At 33.4% G+C, this 22307-nt stretch overlaps 1 protein-coding gene across 1 annotated transcript in view; it reads left to right on the top strand.

Moving 5' to 3' along the window:
- The first annotated feature begins 1360 nt into the window (after nucleotides 1–1360).
- Nucleotides 1361–22307, top strand: part of LOC133658650 (FH2 domain-containing protein 1-like) — a 38537-nt gene continuing 17590 nt past the window's right edge. The window contains exons 1-4 of the mRNA XM_062060904.1: nucleotides 1361–1500; nucleotides 9929–10291; nucleotides 16998–17059; nucleotides 20714–20816. Coding sequence (XP_061916888.1) covers nucleotides 9980–10291; nucleotides 16998–17059; nucleotides 20714–20816 — 477 coding nt within the window. The 5' untranslated portion in view covers nucleotides 1361–1500; nucleotides 9929–9979. The remainder of the gene's footprint in view (nucleotides 1501–9928; nucleotides 10292–16997; nucleotides 17060–20713; nucleotides 20817–22307) is intronic.

Consider the following 22307-nt stretch of genomic DNA (forward strand, 5'->3'; position numbering starts at 1 on the left):
AGTTCCCAAACCTTTACTGCGTGTTGTTAAAAGGAAAGGCCATGTAACACAGTGGTGAACATGCCCTTTCCCAACTACTTTGGCACGTGTTGCAGCCATGACATTCTAAGTTAATTATTATTTGCAAAAAGAAAATACAGTTTATGAGTTTGAACATCAAATATGTTGTCTGTGTAGTATGTGGGCTCTGTACCGAGGATGTCGTTGTGGCTTGTACAGCCCTTTGAGACACTTGTGATTTAGGGCTATATAAATAAACATTGATTGATTGATTGATAGTGCATTCAACTGAATATGGCTTGAAAAGGATTTGCAAATCATTGTATTCCGTTTATATTTACATCTAACACAATTTCCCAACTCATATGGAAACGGGGTTTGTAAATACGTTTGTGTGTGTGTGTGTGTGTGTGTGTGTGTGTGTGTGTGTGTGTGTGTGTGTGTGTGTGTGTGTGTGTGTGTGTGTGTGTGTGTGTGTGTGTGTGTGTGTGTGTGTGTGTGTGTGTGTGTGTGTGTGTGTGTGTGTGTGTGTGTGTGTGTGCGCGCGTATATATATATACACACTTATAGATACATACTGTATGTATATACACATATGGACTATATATTCTATAGATATAAATATATATATGCATATGTGTGTATATATATACATACTGTATGTATATACACGTATGTACTATATATACTATAGATGTAATATATATGTGTGTATATATACATACATAATATATACAATATGTATATATTTATTTATATACTGGATATATATATTTATTGGTGTATATTTATATATATGCATATATATTTGTGTATATATATATATATATTTTTTTTTTTTTGTATAAATAAATAAATGTATATAATTAAGTACAAATATGTAGCCTGGCCCAATGTTATGTGTTAGTGTTACGTAATTCCTGTAAGAAGACTGATCTTTAATTGCAACATTTGACATTTCTGCATGTCATAAGTGAGTGTTTAATCCTATTCCGTGTGATTGTTGACTCATTTCCATTGAAGTGGATCCAGGGCAAAGTTCACTTCTGCTTAAATTCAGATCCCATCAGCTCAATAATCAACTCCTTTATCTCCTTCAACACTCACTCATTCATTCATTCATTCGTTCATTCATGCGGCGCTTCTACTTTCTTCCCAGGCGGCTATTTAGCAGTGATGATGAAATGCTCCTTTGACACAAATCAATGTTTGCTTCTCTCTATCTAGCAGTCCGGCTGATCACGTTGCTGGAGTCCACACCTCCCGCGTCCACAGTCCACTCGAGGTGCAGGAGCTCTCCGGCTGTGATCCCAGAGGCACACCTGCTGGAAAGTGAGCAGGCCGCCGCCCTTCTCGCCGTGGGCGTGTGCCCTCCTCGCTTCCGTGCGGGCCAGAGGAGTTGCGACACCGTTCAAGTTGCAGCACGAGAGGAGCAAGTCTGGAATGAAACAAAAAAAGGACTAAATACTTTCAATGGTGCAGCAGCAGGCCAGCAAAAAGGTAAGTTGATCTTTTACTGCTAAAACATATTTTAGTTCTACTGCGAAATGTAGGCACGCTTGTTAGAATTGCCAAATAGTGAGCCCAGATGTTGCTAGTAATGATAATTACAATAAATATATTTCAAGTAGTGATCGCTGCTCAGAATTTCAATAGTAAAAGCTCCACTTGTTATGGTTTTAAAAACAAACTGATGATGAACTGTCGCCATCATTAAGTGGCAGAGGCCATGTTTTTAGTCAACACAACAAACTCTCATTAGAGTATAAACACACTTTACCCCTACCAACATTTTGATACTTTTCTAAATAAAGGGGACCACAAAAAATGTCATTATTGGCTTTATTTCGACAAAAAATCTTAAGGAACATGAAACATATTAGGGATGTCCGATAATGGCTTTTTGCCGATATCCGATATTCCGATATTGTCCAACTCTTTAATTACCGATACCGATATCAACCGATACCGATATCAACCGATATATGCAGTCGTGGAATTAACACCTTATTATGCCTAATTTGGACAACCAGGTATGGTGAAGATAAGGTACTTTTTTTAAAAATTAGTAAAATAAGATAAATAAATTAAAAACATTTTCTTGAATAAAAAAGAAAGTACAACAATATAAAAACAGTTACATAGAAACTAGTAATGAATGAAAATGAGTAAAATTAACTGTTAAAGGTTAGTACTATTAGTGGAGCAGCAGCACGCACAATCATGTGTGCTTACGGACTGTATCCCTTGCAGACTGTATTGATATATATTGATATATAATGTAGGAAACAGAATATTAATAACAGAAAGAAACAACCCTTTTGTGTGAATGAGTGTAAATGGGGGAGGGAGGTTTTTTGGGTTGGTGCACTAATTGTAAGTGTATCTTGTGTTTTTTATGTTGATTTAATTTAAATTAAAAAAATAAAAAAAATAAAAAACGATACCGATAATAAAAAATACCGATAATTTCCGATATTACTTTTTAACGCATATATCGGCCGATAATATCGGCAGGCCGATATTATCGGACATCTCTAAAACATATGTTTATTATTGCAATTTAGTCCTTAAATAAAATAGTGAACATACTAGACAACTTGTCTTTTAGTAGTAAGTAAACAAACAAAGACTCCTAATTAGTCTGCTGATGTATGCAGTAACATATTGTGTCATTTATACACCTATTATTTTGTCAAAATTATGAGGGACAAACTGTAAAAATTGATTATTAATGTATTTTTTAATTTACTGTTAATATCTGCTTACTTCCTGTTTCAACATGTTCTATCTACACTTCTGTTAAAATGTAATAATCACGTATTCTTCTCTTGTTTGATACTTTACATTAGTTTTGGATCCATCCATCCATTTTCTACCGCTTGTCCCGTTCAGGGTCGCGGGGGCGCTGGAGCCTATCTCAGCTGCTTCAGGCGGAAGGCTGATGATACCACAAATTTAGGTATCAATCCGATACCAAGTAGTTACAGGATCATACATTGGTAATATTCAAAGTCCTCAGGGACATATTCCCTGAGTTTATAAACATAATGTACATTTTAAAAAAGCTAAAAAAGGTCGATGTAATCATAGTAGTATCGACTAGATACACTCCTGTACTTGGTATCATTACAGTGGATGTTAGGTGTAGAATTACCAATGGCGTTTGTTTTAGGAACAGTGGCATTAGCGGTGACGCCGGTGAGCTACGGTGTGTAGTAAAGCATGTTTAGATATTCCTCGTCCTCCAGTGATAATAGTACTTGTAAGAGACTTACTTTATTTGTCGCCATGGAGGTGAGGATTAGTGGTTTAGAAGTAGCTGGATGGACTTTAGCCGCTAGCTAGCTAGCCGTGTCTGAAAGCAGCTCTTCCTGAGGGTGTTTCAGTGTTATAACTTCACCTTTATCTTTACTTTTTAAGCCAAAATGCGTCCGTTCTCCCTTTTCTGTCTACACACTGTGTCTGCTTGTAAGTACTTCGTGTGTGTGCGTGTGCCCAACATGCTCCTCTGCTCGTAAAAAAAACAGCAATGTCATGACGTGACGACGACGGAGGGCCCGGGGGTGGCGGACCGGTACTTTTTAGAGGCGGTATAGTACCAAATATGAATCATTAGTATCGCGGTACTATACCAATACCGGTATACCGTACAACCCTACTTCGATGTAACGTGGCGCGCTACTCTATGTCAACATGGCAGCAAGGTCTATGCAGGAAGTACATTTTTACGAGGGAAAGCGACAACCAGCATCACATTAAAAGGAACTTGATTGTCAAATAAAAGGAGGCAACATCACACAGCAAACAATGTGCAATACACACTACTACTACGTGGGAATAACGAACAACCAGTCCATGGTTCAGTGTCTTTATTAACTCGCGCTAACTCAATCCAGTGAAAAGATTCGTCAAACACAGCTGAGCTAATGCTGACAGGCACCGCCTTATATATATATATATATATATATATATATATATATATATATATATATATATATATATATATATATATATATATATATATATATATATATATATATATATATATATATATATATATATATATGAAATATCTTTCAAGTGCATATGTCAAATGTTTTGCATTTTCTTAAAAACAAAATTAAGTGACATGATTATTACTTTGCCTTGTGACTAATTACATTTGTTAAAGAGTAACTCTGTTACTAACTCACTTACCGTATTTTCTGGACTACAGAGCTGCACCCACTAAATTTTTAAATAATTTTATTTCCATATATTAGCCGCACCGGACTATAAGCCGCAGATATATACGTTGTGAAATGAGTTATTTACTCAGAAATATTCTGTAAATTTTTATTTATTGTTTACAAAGGGTGTCTGTAACAGCGCAGTAAAACGGCTGAGCAAACAAAACAGAAGTCATCGTCATGGACCCACTAGAAGAAGGAAAAAATATATTTCAAGCTATAAGTCTCAGATATATACGTCGTGAAATGAATTATTTACACAGAAATATTCTCTAAATGTTTATTTACATACCTTAATTGTTTACAAACAGTGTCTGTGAAACGGCAGTAAAACGGCTGATCAAACAAAACAGAAGTCATCGTCATGGACCCACTAGATGGAGAAAAATATATATTTCAAGCTAAAAGCCGCAGATATATACGTTGTGAAATGAGTTATTTACACAGAGATATTCTGTAAATGTTTATTTACATACCTTAATTGTTTCCAAACGGTGTCTGTAACATGGCAGTAAAACGGCTGATGAAACAAAACAGAAGTCATGGTCATGGACCCGCTAGCTGCGCAAGCTAGCTCTCCAATCAGATAAACAGACTCAATAACTCCACGGTGACGTTTTGGTGAATTTACTGAGGAATTTGTGAAACGGAAACAATACAAAAAGAATGCCACTGTAAGTTAATAATACTAACGCAGACACTCGTAAACCTGTTAGCATAATGCTAATGCTTCATTACATTATGACAGGATGAACAAACATGCATGACAACACTCCTACAGACATCACACATGGGACGCTTTAATAAGTAAGAATGGTTTTAGTTATATTGTAAAACTTACAAACATGACGGATGAAGAACCCTTACGGGTAGAAACGCTATGGACTGTTTTACTTCCGGTTTAAGGCATTAACTCAGGAAGTACATTTTCAACCTGCAACACCTGCAGTGAGCAAACTCGACATAGCACAACAATAACACACCTTTTCAGGTTTAAATGGTGTGTTTCTCTTACAGACTCAAAAATAATGTTAATTTAGTTATTTTTTGTTGTAAGTTGATTTTTATTTATTTATTTTCAACAATGTTAAGGGTACAATGTTATGCACAGTTACCCTTTTTAATAGCGAAAGTAAAAACTCATTTTGAAGATAAACCTTTGAGTTGCTCACTTATGCAAAATATTAGTTGTTTATAGCCCTTTAAAAAGTACAATTCTTGTAAAAAATACTCTAAGTGCTACTGAATCAGTGCTTCTCGGTTATTTTCTGTTACGCCCATCATTTTTCCCTTTGTCATGATGAAAAATGGCATTATTTCTCCATAAGATTGTTATAAGTACACCTCTGCATAACATTTTATCTTTAATAACATGAAAGACAACAAAAAATAAGAAAATATAGATCAACTTACAACAAAGAAATAACTTTATTAACACTATTTTCCAGTCCAGGGGTTCTTAACCTTTTTGACTTCGGATCCCAACTTTTGCACTACACAGGGGCCCGGGGCCCACTCCAATATTAACATCAAAATATTACTCGTACACTTGATTTTTAATGCTATTCAATACATTTATGTTAAATACAAATACAGCTATAACACTTTTGTCATACTTTTTGCGCTATTTTCTGTTACGCCCATCATTTTTCCCTTTGTCATGATGAAAAATGGCATTATTTCTCCATAAAATTGTTATAAGTACACCTCTGCATAACATTTTATCTCTAATAACATGAAAGACAACAAAAAATTAAAGCTGCAAGCAGCGTTGGTCGCGTCCACATTTTGGCTGGTGCTAGTCCTAGGTGTCCCAATACTTTTGTCCAGTGGTAGTCCTGAGTGAGACCTACATAGATGTTTTTGTTTCGTGTCTCTACGATATTCGTACTGGGAGTTAGAGGAAGTTGTGTCTGTGTTTTTTTCCTAGGTGTTGCGGCACAGTGGTTGTTTTCTTTGAAGGCGCGTAAAATCACAGCAGCGGAGCAGCTTTAGTGGTCCTAATTCCATTTCACATTGTCATTATAGGGTATTGTGTGTAGAATTTCGAGGACAAAAAAGAAACAATTCCATTTCACATTGTCATTATAGGGTATTGTGTGTAGAATTTCGAGGACAAAAAAGAAACAATTCCATTTCACATTGTCATTATAGGGTATTGTGTGTAGAATTTCGAGGACAAAAAAGAAACAATTCCATTTCACATTATCATTATAGGGTATTGTGTGTAGAATTTCAAGGACAAAAAAGAAACAATTCCATTTCACATTGTCATTATAGGGTATTGTGTGTAGAATTTCGAGGACAAAAAAGAAACAATTCCATTTCACATTGTCATTATAGGGTATTGTGTGTAGAATTTCGAGGACAAAAAAGAAACAATTCCATTTCACATTGTCATTATAGGGTATTGTGTGTAGAATTTTCAGGACAAAAAAGAAATAATTCCATTTCACGTTGTCATTATAGGCAGCGGAGCAGCATCAGCGCAGTGGTTCTTTGAAGGCTCGTAAAATCAAAACCGTAGCACTTATCATAACGCTTTCGTCAACTTTTAATCAGAAGGGTTCAATCTCTCTCCTGTAGTAGTTTGAAGCAGAAACGACAAACGCGTTCAGAGGAGATAATGTTTGATGTTTGGTGACCGGATTAAACAAAAAATTTGTTTTGAAGGAGGGATAGCAAACTTCCTGTTGATTTTTGCTGAAGGATGTCAATCTATGAAATTTAGGTCTAAGTGAGACCTACGTAGAGGTTTTCATGTCTCTAAGACGTTCCTACCGGAAGTTACAAGCAGTTTTGTCCGTGTTTTCCTCTGAGAAGCAGTTTTGTCTCTGTTTTATTCAAAAATTGCGCTGGAGCGCAATTTTGAGTTTTGGAGTTTTTTTTTTTTTTAGATCGCAATTTCCACCAGTCCTGATGTGTGTGAGAAGTTTGGTGAGTTTTGAAGTATTTTAAGGGGGTAAAATTACAGGTCAAAGAGGCAAAAATGAGTGTTTTTAGTAAATTTTAGTCTTGAAGGGGTAATTGCCAACTTCCTGTTGGTTTTTGCCCGAAGATGTTAAATTATGAAATGTAGGTCTAAGTGAGACCTACATATAGGTTTTTGTTTCATGTCTCTACGACCTTCCTAGTGGGAGTTACAGGCAGTTTTATTCCTAGGGGGCGCTGGAGCGCAATTTTGATTTTTGGTGTTAGGTTTTTTTACTAAAGTGGTTGGGGCACGTTTTTCTATGTGTGTGTCAAATTTGGTGAGTTTTGAAGCATGTTAAGGGGGGCAAGGTAGTGCGCAAAGCTGCGGAATAATAAACCTTACAATAACAATAGTGTCCTTTGTCCATGTATAAAGGACTCCCTGTGGGAGTCCTTTATACAGGGTACAGGCGGACCCTAATAAGAAAATATAGATAAACTTACAACAAAGAAATAACTTTATTAACACTATTTTCCAGTCCAGGGGTTCTTAACCTTTTTGACTTCGGATCCCAACTTTTGCACTACACAGGACTCCAATATTAACATCAAAATATTAATCGTACACTTGATTTTTAATGCTATTCAATGAATTTATGTTAAATACAAATACAGCCAAAACACTTTTGTCATACTTTTTGCGCTATTTTCTCTTACGCCCATCATTTTTCCCTTTGTCATGATGAAAAATGGCATTATTTCTCCATAAAATTGTTATAAGTACACCTCTGCATAACATGTTATCTTTAATACCATGAAAGACAACAAAAAATAACAAAATATAGATCAACTTACAACAAAGAAATAACTTTATTAACAATATTTTCCAGTCCAGGGGTTCTTAACCTTTTTGACCTCGAGTTCCAACTTTTCCACTACACAGGGGCCCGGGACCCACTCCAAAATTAACATTAAATTAGTAATCTTACTCTTGATTTTTAATGCTATTCAATACATTTATGTTAAATACAAATACAGCCAAAACACTTTTGTCAAACTTTTTGCGCTATTTTCTGTTACGCCCATCATCTTTCCCTTTGTCGTGATGACAAATGGTATTATTTCTCCTTAAAATTGTTATAAGTACACCTCTGCATAACATTTTATCTTTAATAACATGAAAGACAACAAAAAATAAGAAAAGAAAATAAGAAAATATAAATCAACTTACAACAAAAAAATAACTTTATTAACACTATTTTCCAGTCCAGGGGTTCTTAACCTTTTTGACTTCGGATCCCAACTTTTGCACTACACAGGGGCCCGGGGCCCACTCCAATATTAACATCAAATTAGTAATCGTACACTTGATTTTTAATGCTATTCAATACATTTATGTTAAATACAAATACAGCTATACCACTTTTGTCATACTTTTTGCGCTATTTTCTGTTACGCCCATTGTCTTTCCCTATGTCATGATGAAAAATGGCATTATTTCTCCATAAAATTGTCATAAATACACCTCTGCATAACATTTTATCTCTAATAACATGAAAGACAACATAAAAATAAGAAAATATAGATCAACATACAACAAAAAAATAACTTTATTAACACTATTTTCCAGTCCAGGGGTTCTTAACCTTTTTGACTTCGGATCCCAACTTTTGTACTACACAGGGGCCCGGGGCCCACTCCAATATTAACATCAAATTATTAATCGTACACTTGATTTTTAATCCTATTCAATACATTTATGTTAAATACAAATACAGCTATAACACTTTTGTCATACTTTTTGCGCTATTTTCTGTTACGCCCATTGTCTTTCCCTTTGTCATGATGAAAAATGGCATAATTCCTCCATAAAATTGTCATAAGTACACCTCTGCATAACATTTTATCTCTAATAACATAAAAATAAGAAAATATAGATCAACTTACAACAAAAAAATAACTTTATTAACACTATTTTCCAGTCCAGGGGTTCTTAACCTTTTTGACCTCGCATCTCAACTTTTCCACTACACAAGGGCCCGGGGCCCACTCCAATATTAACATCGAATTAGTAATCTTACACTTGATTTTTAATGGTATTCAATAAGTATAAATCTAGCCTACTTACAGTTTAACAGGATAAAACTTGTCAAATGATATGTGTTAATCACAATTATTATTATCAAGGCTTATGTCAGACTGATTACAAAAATAAATATTTATCAAATATACTGCAAAAAAGGGACTCACAAAAACTGATGAAAAAAATTAATTATATATGTCACTACAAATAAACTTTCAATAAATGTAATTTAAATACAAATACAGCTTCACCATTTTAGTCATAATTTTTGCGCACAAGAAATTTCTCTCTGACTTTAGCTCCAGACTTCTTCTGTGATCATTACTGCCACAAGTGGTGGAAAAGTGTATTACGACAGAGCTGGAAAACACATTTTTTTGCCGGTTAAGAAACACTTGTTCTAGTTTGTAACAAGAAAGAAAATAAAAAATATGTCAACCTTATTTAAACTATAAAAATGTTTTAAAAGACTTGAACCATTTGATACTGAAAAATTAAATGTAAAAAAAAAAATAGATCAGCAACATTTACTCAGGAGCGGAATATATAAAACATTTTCACAGCAAAAGCATGCTACTGCGTGATACTGATAAAGTATTTGAGAAGAAGTGTAGTGAAAGGAGTAGACAGTGTGTGTTACCATGGTAACCAATCATGGGCTGTCCTAACTTGTTGTTGCATCTTCATCATGCCGCTGCAGACCGTGGCCGCCCTCCTCCGCCCTTGCTGATCCCTCCCCCCCGTCGCAAAGATGCAGCCGGGCGACCCCCCTCCGCCTCCCCCTCCTTTACTGCCGCCCCCTCCGCCGCCGCCCCCCCTCGCCTTGGGTTCGAAGGCCCTGCGCCGGCGCTCCAGGATGCGCAACTTCAACTGGGAGACCATCCCCAAGCACAGCGTGATGGGGAAGCACAACATCTGGACGGAGGACCAGGCGGACGGCGACTACCAGCTGGACACGCAGCACATGGAGGAGCTGTTCAGTCACAAGCAGGCCCAGCAGCGCCACGCCAACCACCGCCACAGCGTCAAGGGCGCCCCCGCTGCTGTCCCCGGGGGAGAACTGGTGAGTGCCCAGCGAAAAAGCGAGATCTTTGCTTCTTTGGGGTCACTTAAGGGCGGGTAGCTGAATTTTTGGTGCTTGAATTATGTGTACTGAATTTTTGTCCGCCAAAATACATGACAATTAAATTGAGTAAACAATTGTATGCATAATGTGTGTTGGCAAAGTCAGTTTGGCAAAATACAAAAATTCAATTTATAAAAAAAGATTCTGTTTAATAAAAATTCAGCGTAAAAAAATGCAGTGTAATGACAATCCTGTGTAAGTAAAATCCTTGTAAAAAGAATCAGTCTAATGAAAAGTCAGTATAATGAAAATTCAGTGTAATGAACATTTTGTGTTTTAAAATTTATCGTGAAAAAATTCAGTGTGAAGAAAATTCAGTATAATGAAAATTCAGTGTAATTAAAATTTAGTGTTTTAAAATTTATCGTAAAAAAATTTAGTGTTAAGAAAATTCAGTATAATGAAAATTCAGTGTAATGAACATTTTGTGTTTTAAAATGTATCATAAAAAAATCAGTTTAATGAAAATTCAGTGTAAAAAATAAGTGTAGTGAAAATTCAGTGTAATGAAAATGTTGTGTTAAATTTTTTTGTAAAAAGATTCAGTCTAATGAAAATTCAGTGTAAAAAAATTCAATGTAAAAAAAAAATTCAGTGTAATAAAAATTCAATGTAAAAAAAAAAATCAGTGTAATAAAAATTCAGTGTAAAAAATTGGTGTAATGAAAATTCTGTATAATGAAAATTCAATGTAATAAACATTTTGTGTTTCAAAATGTATCGTAAAAAAAATCAGTTTAATGAAAATTCAGTGTAAAAAATAAGTATAATGAAAATTCATTGTAATGAAAATGTGTTTTTCAAATTTTTTGTAAAAAGATTCAGTCTAATGAAAATTCAGTGTAATTAAAATTTAGTGTTTTAAAATTTATCGTAAAAAAATTAAGTGTGAAGAAAATTCAGTATAATGAAAATTCAGTGTAATGAACATTTTGTGTTTTAAAATGTATCGTAAAAAAATCAGTTTAATGAAAATTCAGTGTAAAAAATAAGTGTAGTGAAAATTCAGTGTAATGAAAATGTTGTGTTAAATTTTTTTGTAAAAAGATTCAGTCTAATGAAAATTCAGTGTAAAATAAAATCAATGTAAAAAAAAAAATTCACTGTAATAAAAATTCAGTGTAAAAAATTGGTGTAATGAAAATTCAGTATAATGAAAATTCAGTGTTATGAAAATTTTGTTTTAAAATTAATCGTAAAAAAAACAGTTTAATGAAAATTCAGTGTAAAAAATAAGTATAATGAAAATTCAGTGTAATGAAAATGTGTTTTCAAATTTTTTGTAAAAAGATTCAGTCTAATGAAAATTCAGTGTAGTTAAAATTTAGTGTTTTAAAATTTATCGTAAAAAAATTTAGTGTTAAGAAAATTCAGTATAATGAAAATTCAGTGTAATGAACATTTTGTGTTTTAAAATTTATCGTAAAAAAAATCAGTTTAATGAAAATTCAGTGTAAAAAATAAGTGTAGTGAAAATTCAGTGTAATGAAAATGTTGTGTTAAATTTTTTTGTAAAAAGATTCAGTCTAATGAAAATTCAGTGTAAAAAAATTCAATGTAAAAAAAAAACTCAGTGTAATAAAAATTCAGTGTAAAAAATTGGTGTAATGAAAATTCAGTATAATAAAAATTCAGTGTTATGAAAATTTTGTGTTTTAAAATTTATCGTAAAAAAAATCAGTTTAATGAAAATTCAGTGTAAAAAATAAGTATAATGAAAATTCAGTGTAATGAAAATGTGTTTTCAAATTTTTTGTAAAAAGATTCAGTCTAATGAAAATTCAGTGTAATTAAAATGTAGTGTTTTAAAATTTATCGTAAAAAAATTTAGTGTTAAGAAAATTCAGTATAATGAAAATTCAGTGTAATGAACATTTTGTGTTTTAAAATTTATCGTAAAAAAAATCAGTTTAATGAAAATTCAGTGTAAAAAGTAAGTGTAGTGAAAATTCAGTGTAATGAAAACGTGTTTTCAAATTTTTTGTAAAAAGATTCAGTCTAATGAATATTCAGTGTAAAAAAATTCTATGTAAAAAAAAAAATTCAGTGTAATGAAAATTCAGTGTAAAAAAATTGGTGTAATGAAAATTCATTATAATGAAAATTTTGTGTTTTAAAGTTATCGTAAAAAAATTAAGTGTGAAGAAAATACAGCATAATGAAAATTCAGTGTAATGAACATTTTGTGTTTTAAAATTTATCGTAAAAAAGATCAGTTTAATGAAAATTCGGTGTAATGAAAATGTTGTTTTCAAATTTTTTGTAAAAAGATTCAGTCTAATGAAAATTCAGTGTAAAAAAATTCAATGTAAAAAAAAAATTCAGTGTAATGAAAATTCAGTGTAAAAAATTGGTGTAATGAAAATTCAGTATAATGAAAATTCAGTGTAATTAAAATTTTGTGTTTTAAAATGTATCGTAAAAAATGTCAGTGTGAAGAAAATTCAGTATAATGAAAATTCAGTGTAATGAACATTTTGTGTTTTAAAATTTATCGTAAAAAAATCTGTGTAAAAAAACTCAGTGTAAAAAATAAGTGTAATGAAAATGTTGTTTTCAAATTTTTTGTAAAAAGATTCAGTCTAATGAAAATTCAGGGTAAAAAAAATTCAATGTAAAAAAAAAAATTCAGTGTAATGAAAATTCAGTGTAAAAAATCGGTGTAATGAAAATTCAGTATAATGAAAATGCAGTGTTATGAAAATATTGTGTTTTAAATTTTATCGTTAAAAAATTCTGTGTAATTCCTGTTTTTATTATGAAATATTTTTTTGACAGTACAGAATTTTATTTAACTGTATTTTTGTGCGTTTGAATTTTGCAATGACATTTGTTTTTAACATCAAACTATGCTGACAATATCATTAAATACAACTTTGAGAGCAAAATGTGTTTAAACATTTTTCTTAAAGTCTATAAAAATAAGTCAATAAAAATTCAATGTAAAAAGATTAAGTCTAATGAAAATTTTGTGTACAAAAAATCAGTTAAAAAAATATGTAAAAAAATTAGTGTAATAGATTATGTTTAATAAAAATTCAATGCAAAAAAAAAAAATTGCATAAAAAAATTAGTGTAGTGCAAATTCACCTGCAAACTTGACGCCTCGTTGGCTGGTTCGAAAACACGATTGATTGCTTCAGTCCTGATCGACAGGAAGTGGGTCTTGACTTTTGAAGCAACATATATTTCTCCACTGAATTTTAAAACACTCTATTTTTAATCATTCAAACGCAAAAAATTCAGTTACATAAATTCGGGTTTCAAAAAAAGCTTTTGTAATCCATATTTTACCACATGCCCCTCTCGGGATCACGGGTGGGCAGGAGCCTATCCCAGGTGCACTCTGGCAGGTAGAAGGGTAATTAAGACACGAATGAACTTCCACATGTGAGTCATTTGGAAGATAAACAGAAATAAAACAGGCCGATCCTTTAACCTTTGACCCCACAATAAAGACAAACCACAGGAGATTTTTCACATTCTTTTTATTATTCAGCACACATTTAGGATTACTCAATATAATTGGTCAAATGGGACACAAATAAATACATCTTTAAATATTTACAATGATCATTGGAATTAATTACATCAATGTGTTACTAAATTAATTAATTTCATTTAAAAGTTATATGAATTATTTAATTATTTCATGATTTAATTATTTTATAATTTAATCCAATCCAATCCACTTTATTTATATCGCACATTTAAACAACAAGAATGTTTCCAAAGTGCTGCACAGCCATGTTAAAAACAATATTATGCTCCACCAATGACTGAATAAAACAAAAAATAAATAAATATAAAACCAATATAAAAAAATATATAAAAATAAATATGATTAAAAACGATTTTAAAGGGTAAAACCAATTAAAACAGTAAATAGAAATCAAAATTCATTACAAAAATAATAATATATATATTCAATGATATATTTCATGACTTAATGATTTATTAAATTAGGTCAGTTAAATAATTAAATGTTATTAATTAAATATAATTGGAATTGAATACATAAATGTGTTATTTAATGTGTAATCAATGTATTTAATGTAAAAGTACATTCAAATAATTAATTATTTTAATATTTCATGAAATATTAATTTCATTACTTCATGATTCAAATAAGTAATAATAATAATAATGGATTAGATTTTATATCGCGCTTTTCTATTATTAGATACTCAAAGCGCTCACAGAGAAGTGGGAAGTATTACTTAATTTATTTGTACATTTCATGACTTAATGATTTATTTAATTATTTCATAAATTTGCCGAGAGGGGCAAGCGGTAGAAAATGAATGGATGAATGTATTTAATGTATTTTAATTATTGTGTGAATGTCCAACATTCACACATATATAAGATTATACACCAAAAATCATGAATTTATTATTATTATTATTATTATTATATAATTGTGTGACCAACATTCACACAAATATAAGATTCTACACCAAAAAATAATCTATGTATTATTATTATTATTATTATTATATAATTCATATCTTCTCGGTGTATCAATATTTTCAAAAAGTTCCCGTTTTCCTGAAATTTCCAAATTTCCAGGAAATTTCCATTTAAATGAATGGATTTATTCATACAATGCCCTAAATTCTCTAAATTGTGCGCCATTTTTACCCGATTCCGACATTTCCCACACACTTCTCTTCCAATATATCCAACGCAAACCATTTTTTCCCAGTTGTCCCAGCATTTCCAGGAATTCCGAAAGGTCTATTCTCAATTCAAACTTTTACTATGTCAAAATTTGTTACCCGATTCGAAAAATTCCAACACCAACCCATTCATATCATCTAGGGCAATTGTGTTAGTATCAATATTCTCAAAAATGACCCGGTTTTCCTAAAATTCCCAAATTTCCGTGAAATTCCCATTCAAATGAATGGACGTATTCCTAGTTCTACATTACCATAAATTCTCAAAATTTTGCGTCACTTTTTACCCAATTCCGACTTTTCAACCTTTCACACACACTACTTTTCCGAGATCTCGAAGGCAAAACATTTTTTCCGGGTTTTCCTGGAATTTCCAGGAATTCCGAAATACCAATTCTCAATTCAAACTGTTTCTAAGTCAACATTTTTCAACCGATTCGAAAAATTCCAACACCAGCCCATTCATATCTTCTAAGACAATTGTGCTAATAGCCATATATTCCCGGTTTTCTTGAAATGCCTAAATTTCCTGGAAATTTCCATTCAAATGAATGGATGTTTTCATAGTTCTACAATGCCCTAAATTCTCTAAATGTTGCGCCATTTTTACCCAATTTCCGACATTTCACACGCACTTCTCTTCCAATATATCCAACGCAAAACATTTTTTCCCAGTTGTCCCAGCATTTCCAGGAATTCTGAAAGGCCTATTCTCAATTCAAACTTTTACTATGTCAAAATTTGTTACCCGATTCGAAAAATTCCAACACCAACCCATTCATATCATCTAGGACAATTGTGTTAGTATCAATATTCTCAAAAATTACCCGGCTTTCCTAAAATTCCCAAATTTCTGTGAAATTCCCATTCAAATGAATGGACGTATTCCTAGTTCTACATTACCATAAATTCTCAAAATTTTGCGTCACTTTTTACCCAATTCCGACTTTTCAACCTTTCACACACACTACTTTTCCGAGATCTCGAAGGCAAAACATTTTTTCCGGGTTTTCCTGGAATCTCCAGGAATTCCGAAATACCAATTCTCAATTCAAACTGTTACTACGTCAACATTTTCCGACCGATTCGAAAAATTCCAACACCAACCCATTCATATCTTCTAAGACGATTGTGCTAATAGCCATACAGTATATTCCCGGTTTTCTAGAAATGCCCAAATTTCCTGGAAATTTCCATTCAAATGAATGCATGTATTCATAGTTCTACGATACCCTAAATTCTCAAAATTTGGCGCCATTTTTTGACCCGATTTCAAAATTTTCAACCATCCACCAACACTACTTTTCAAAGATCTCACAGGCAAACCTTTCCCCGAATTCACGGTTTTCCCAGAATTTCCCGGAATTTTCTCCCCATTGACAAGGAAAGGGCATTATACAAAACTCTCCATAGCCCACATTTCTCATCCGATTTGAACCGTTCCACACACTCCGCTCACCCTGGACATTCAAGCCAGCATGTTTCTCGGTTCCGAAAATTCCCTCATTACCTGGAATACCAGGATTTTCCCCCATTAAAAAAAAATGAATGGACAATTTACAAAACTCTCCATTTCCCGCATATCTTATCTCTAAATAATGAATTCAATAATCACACGGTTAAATAATTACTTAAATTATGACAATTTATTAAATAACACATTTGTGTATTTAATTCCAAGTATAATGACTTAATGACATGTAATTATTTAATGATGTATATATTTAATTAATTTTCTTCCATCGGAGCCTCCATAAGTCTGAGGAAAGAACACTGAGTAAAAGTAAACATGGTATGACGTCAAGTTTCAGGAATGTGATCTTTTCTCCTGTTTGCTGAGGGAAGGTGGAGGATAGCGGTCACATGACATCACATGTAACGTGGCCCATGAATAATTGCTGAAATGTTGACCTTTGTGGCCTCTCCATGTCGGCAGCTTTGACAATAACTTGTCTTCCCAGGTGTCCATCCTGGGCTCCAAGAGGAGCATGAACATCGGCATTTTCCTCAAGCAGTTTAGGCGGTGAGTGTCTCACGCGTGTCTGGGCAGGTCTCCTCCACTTGGAACTCTGCAGGAGCCATGAGAAATATGCTGCCTGAGGCTACTTATCCTACACAATAATACAAATGTTGTTGACACTTTCAGCAGACGTCAGACAATTCCATTGCATATTTTATTTATATATATATATATATATATATATATATATATATATATATATATATATATATATATATATATATATATATATATATATATATATATATATATATATATATATATATATATATATATATATATATATTACATATTCATATTGTAATTGTGTGTTTGCCCCCCTTTTAAAAACAAAGTTTTGGTTTACAAAAAAGTGTATAAAACAAACCAAAAAAATAAATATTGTCCTAATTAATACTCCAAGAACTTATTCCCCTTTAAATATGCAATAATTTCTCTAAAAAGTTTTTGCCGTATTAAAAAAACTAAGTTTTCTTTGACAAAAAGTGCATAAAACAAACCCAAAAAAAGTAATACTTTCCATCAACAAATAAATCTGAAGTTGATCTAAATCAGTGGTTCTCAAATTTTTTTCACCAAGTACCACCTCATAAAAATCTTGGCTCTCTTTAAGTACCACCATAATGACCCATCAGTAAAATACAGTAGTGTAGTAGGCCTTGGTATCCACTAAAAACAAGGCAGAGGTTTTATTAAACAAGTATATTTAACATTTTTGCCCAATGTAACATTACACCCAGTTTGAACAGTCACACTGTGTTTGAATATTTAATCAAGTGATTTTATGGCGTACCACTAGATGGAGCCTTCGTACCACAGTTTGAGAATCACTCATCGAGACACTTAAGTGTTAGTTAGTTAGTTTAAAAAAAAAAGAAAAAAATGTATGAGTGGGGCCTTTCTGGATCCCTAAGAATTTTAGTGAGACTTAAAAAAAACTAAAAAAAACTGTCATTGCTCAAAAAAAGATAAATTAAAATCAATGTTATGAATTAATGTCCTAATTAATGCTCCAAGAACTTATTCCCCTTAGAATTTTGTTTTAAGGAAATTATTGCATATTTGGTGTGTTTGCTGTATTAAAAAACTAAGTTTTCTTTGACAAAAAGTGCATAAAACAAACCAAAAAAATTGGAATAAACACTTTTCATCGACGGATAGATCTGAAGTTGATCTCAAACTTTTTTCACCAAGTAGCACCTCAGAAAAAACTGAACTCTCCAAGTACCATCGTACTGACCCATCAGTAAAATACAGTAGCGTAGTAGGCCTAAGTATTCATTTAAAACAAGGCAGTGGTTTTATTTAACAAGTATATTTAACATTTTGCCCACTGTAACATTACACCCAGTTTGAACAGTCACACCGTGTTTGAATATTCAATCAAGTGATTTTATGGCGTACCACTAGATGGAGCCTGTGTACCACAGTTTGAGAATCACTCATCTAGACACTTAAGCGTTAGTTAAAAAAAATAAAAATAATAATGAGTGGGGCCTTTCTGGATGCCTAAAAATTTTAGTGAGACTTTAAAACAATAAAAATAAAAACTGTCATTGCTCAAAAAAAAAGATAAATTAAAATTAATATTATCCTAATTAATGCTCCAAGATCTTAATCCCCTTTGAAAATATTTTAGGGAAATGATAGCATATTTTGTGTTTGCCTTATTAAAAAACAAAGTTTTCTTTGACAAAAAGTGCATAAAACAAACCAAAAATAAATACTTTTACTCGACGGATAAATCTGAAGTTGATCTCAAACTTTTTTCACCAAGTAGCACCTCAGAAAAAACTTAACTCTCCAAGTACCATCATAATGACCCATCAGTAAAATACAGTAGCGTAGTAGGCCTAAGTATTAATTTAAAACAAGGCAGTGGTTTTATTTAACAAGTATATTTAACATTTTGCCCACTGTAACATTACACCCAGTTTGAACAGTCACACTGTGTTTGAATATTTAATCAAGTGATTTTATGGCGTACCACTAGATGGAGCCTGTGTACCACAGTTTGAGAATCACTCATCTAGACACTTAAGTGTAAGTTTAAAAAAAAAAAAATGCATGAGTGGGGCTTTTCTGGATGCCTAAGAATTTTAGTGGGACTTAAAAAAAAAAACTGTCATTGCTCAAAAAATCATAAATTAAAACCAATGTTGTTATGAATTATTGTCCTAATGAATGTTCCAGGAACTTATTCCTCTTTGAACATATTTTTAGGGAAATTATTGCATATTTTGTGTGTTTGCCTTATTAAAAAACAAAGTTTTCTTTGACAAAAAGTGCATAAAACAACCCCAAAAAATTAAATATATACTTATAATTAGGGATGTCCGATAATGGCTTTTTGCCGATATCCGATATTCCGATATTATCCAACTCTTTAATTACCGATACCGATATCAACCGATACCGATATCAACCGATATATGCAGTCGTGGAATTAACACATTATTATGCCTAATTTGGACAACCAGGTATGGTGAAGATAAGGTACTTTTTTTTTAAATTAGTAAAATAAGATAAATAAATTAAAAACATTTTCTTGAATAAAAAAGAAAGTACAACAATATAAAAACAGTTACATAGAAACTAGTAATGAATGAAAATGAGTAAAATTAACTGTTAAAGGTTAGTATTATTAGTGGACCAGTAGCACGCACAATCATGTGTGCTTACAGACTGTATCCCTTGCAGACTGTATTTTAATATAATGTAGGAACCAGAATATTAATAACAGAAAGAAACAACCCTTTTGTGTGAATGAGTGTAAATGGGGGAGGGAGGTTTTTTGGGTTGGTGCACTAATTGTAAGTGTATCTTGTTTTTTATGTTGATTTAATAAAAATAAAAATTAATTAAAAAAAACGATACCGATAATAAAAAAACCGATACCGATAATTTCCGATATTACATTTTAACGCATATATCGGCCGATAATATCGGCAGGCCGATATTATCGGACATCTCTACTTATAATCGATGAATAGATCTGAAGTTGATCTAAATCAGTGGTTCTCAAAAAAAAATTTTAGCACCTCAGAAAAAACTTAACCACCATAATGACCCATCATTAAAATACAGTAGCGTAGTAGGCCTAAGTATTCATTAAAAGCAAGCCAGAGGTTCTATTTAACAAGTATATTTAATATGTTTGCCCAATGTAAGATTACACACAGTTTGAACAGTCACACTGTGTTTGAATATTTATGGCGTACCACTAGATGGCGCCTGCGTACCACAGTTTGAGAATCACTCATCTAGAATCAAGAAAACAGATCAATTAAAATCAATGTTGTTATGAATTATTGTCCTACTTAATGCTCCAAGAACTTATTCCCCTTTGAAAATATTTTAGGGAAACTATTGCATATTTTGTGTGTTTGCCGTATTAAAAAACAGGGTTTGAAAAATAACTTTGTATGGACCTGAAGTTGATGCAGACTAAAAAAACGATATGACTTATTTTTAACATTTTTTTGACTGAGACCATTCTGGGTCCCCGGGACCAAACTTGAGGGCAGCTAAAGGTTAAAAAAAAACATACATTTATTACAAATGAAGAACATCCAAATGGCCCTCGCATGTTTCAGTGTTTACTGTGGATCTCTGCTTGCTAACCCCACCCGAGTGGGATCCTCCGTCCTTCCTCAGGCCTGTGGCGGACATGATTGATGACATCAGAGCAGGAAGTGGACTGGCGTTCGGCTGCGGGAAACTGCGAGAGTTATTGAAACTGCTGCCGGAGGAGGAAGAGGTAACTCTTCCACTGGTGTGGGTTGGAACTTAGTTCACCCTTTCAGTGTTTCCCACACATTCATTTATTTGTGGCGGCCCGCCACGAAAGAATTACGTACGCCACAATTTTTTTTTTATTTATTTTTTTTGTCCTGTCCAGCTTCTCAGGCAAATCATATAGTTGATGTAGATGCCCATATAGTGTAGGATACTTCTCTTGTTGCCTTATTTGTATTTGACCACTACTGTTTTCTGTTTATTTGTTATTGACTGTGGCAGGACACTTCTGCCTCTGTTTCACTTTATGTTGCTGGTAAATAATATGGTTGTAGTAGTAGGCTAAAGTTAAATTATTTAGTATGCACTAATTAAAGGGGCAGAGCTTTAAGAGGCATTTTATCTTATATATTTTATAAGATATATTTTTTGTAAGAACCACAATTAATAAATATATTTCAGTGAATAACTTATTGTTCAAATCTGTGTATAAATATGTACATAAAGTGTTGTAATTATATTGTTGGATGGATGGACGTTTAAAACAAAACTATTATTAATTAGTAAGTATACATTTTTTTAGCCTTTTTAGAGAAAATCATATCATTGTAGTAAATAATGCAAATGACTCGATGATGTCATGGTGAACACGCCCATAGCCACGCCCCCACCGCCACAGGTATCTTGGCAGTTTAAGGGAAACACTGCCTTTATAACCATCAATCAATCAATCAAAGTTGACTTATATAGCCCTAAATCACGAGTGTCTCAAAGGGCTGCACAAGCCACAACGACATTCTCGGCTCAGATCCCACATCAGGGCAAGGAAAAACTCAATCCAATGGGATGACAATAAGGAAACTTTGGAGGGGACCACAAATGTGGTGACCCCCCCTGGGCGACTGGTGCAATGAACGTCGAGTGGATCTGCTGTGGGGCCGTCTTGGTTGACAAGACTCTACAGCATCGCGTGGACATCGGGGGCGGTACCTCTGGATTGGAAGACCGGGGTGGTGGTTCCTCTCTTTAGGAAGGGGAACCGGAGGGTGTGTTCCAACTATCGTGGGATCACACTCCTCAGCCTTCCCGGTAAGGTCTATTCAGGTGTACTGGAGAGGAGGCTACGCCGGATAGTCGAACCTCGGATTCAGGAGGAACAGTGTGGTTTTTGTCCTGGTCGTGGAACTGTGGACCAGCTCTATACTCTCGGCAGGGTCCTTGAGGGTGCATGGGAGTTTGCCCAACCAGTCTACATGTGCTTTGTGGACTTGGAAAAGGCATTCCACCGTGTCCCCCGGGAAGTCCTCTGGGGAGTGTCTCGGACTGGCTGATCAGTGTCAGAGCTTGGTCCGCATTGCCGACAGTAAGTCGGACCCGTTTCCAGTGAGGGTTGGACTCCGCCAAGGCTGCCCTTTGTCACCCATTCTGTTCATAACTTTTATGGACAGAATTCCTAGGCGCAGTCAGGGCGTTCAGGGGATCCGGTTTGGTGGCTGCAGGATTAGGTCTCTGC

This window comes from Entelurus aequoreus, linkage group LG10, assembly GCF_033978785.1.
Source record: "Entelurus aequoreus isolate RoL-2023_Sb linkage group LG10, RoL_Eaeq_v1.1, whole genome shotgun sequence".
NCBI lineage: Eukaryota > Metazoa > Chordata > Actinopteri > Syngnathiformes > Syngnathidae > Entelurus > Entelurus aequoreus.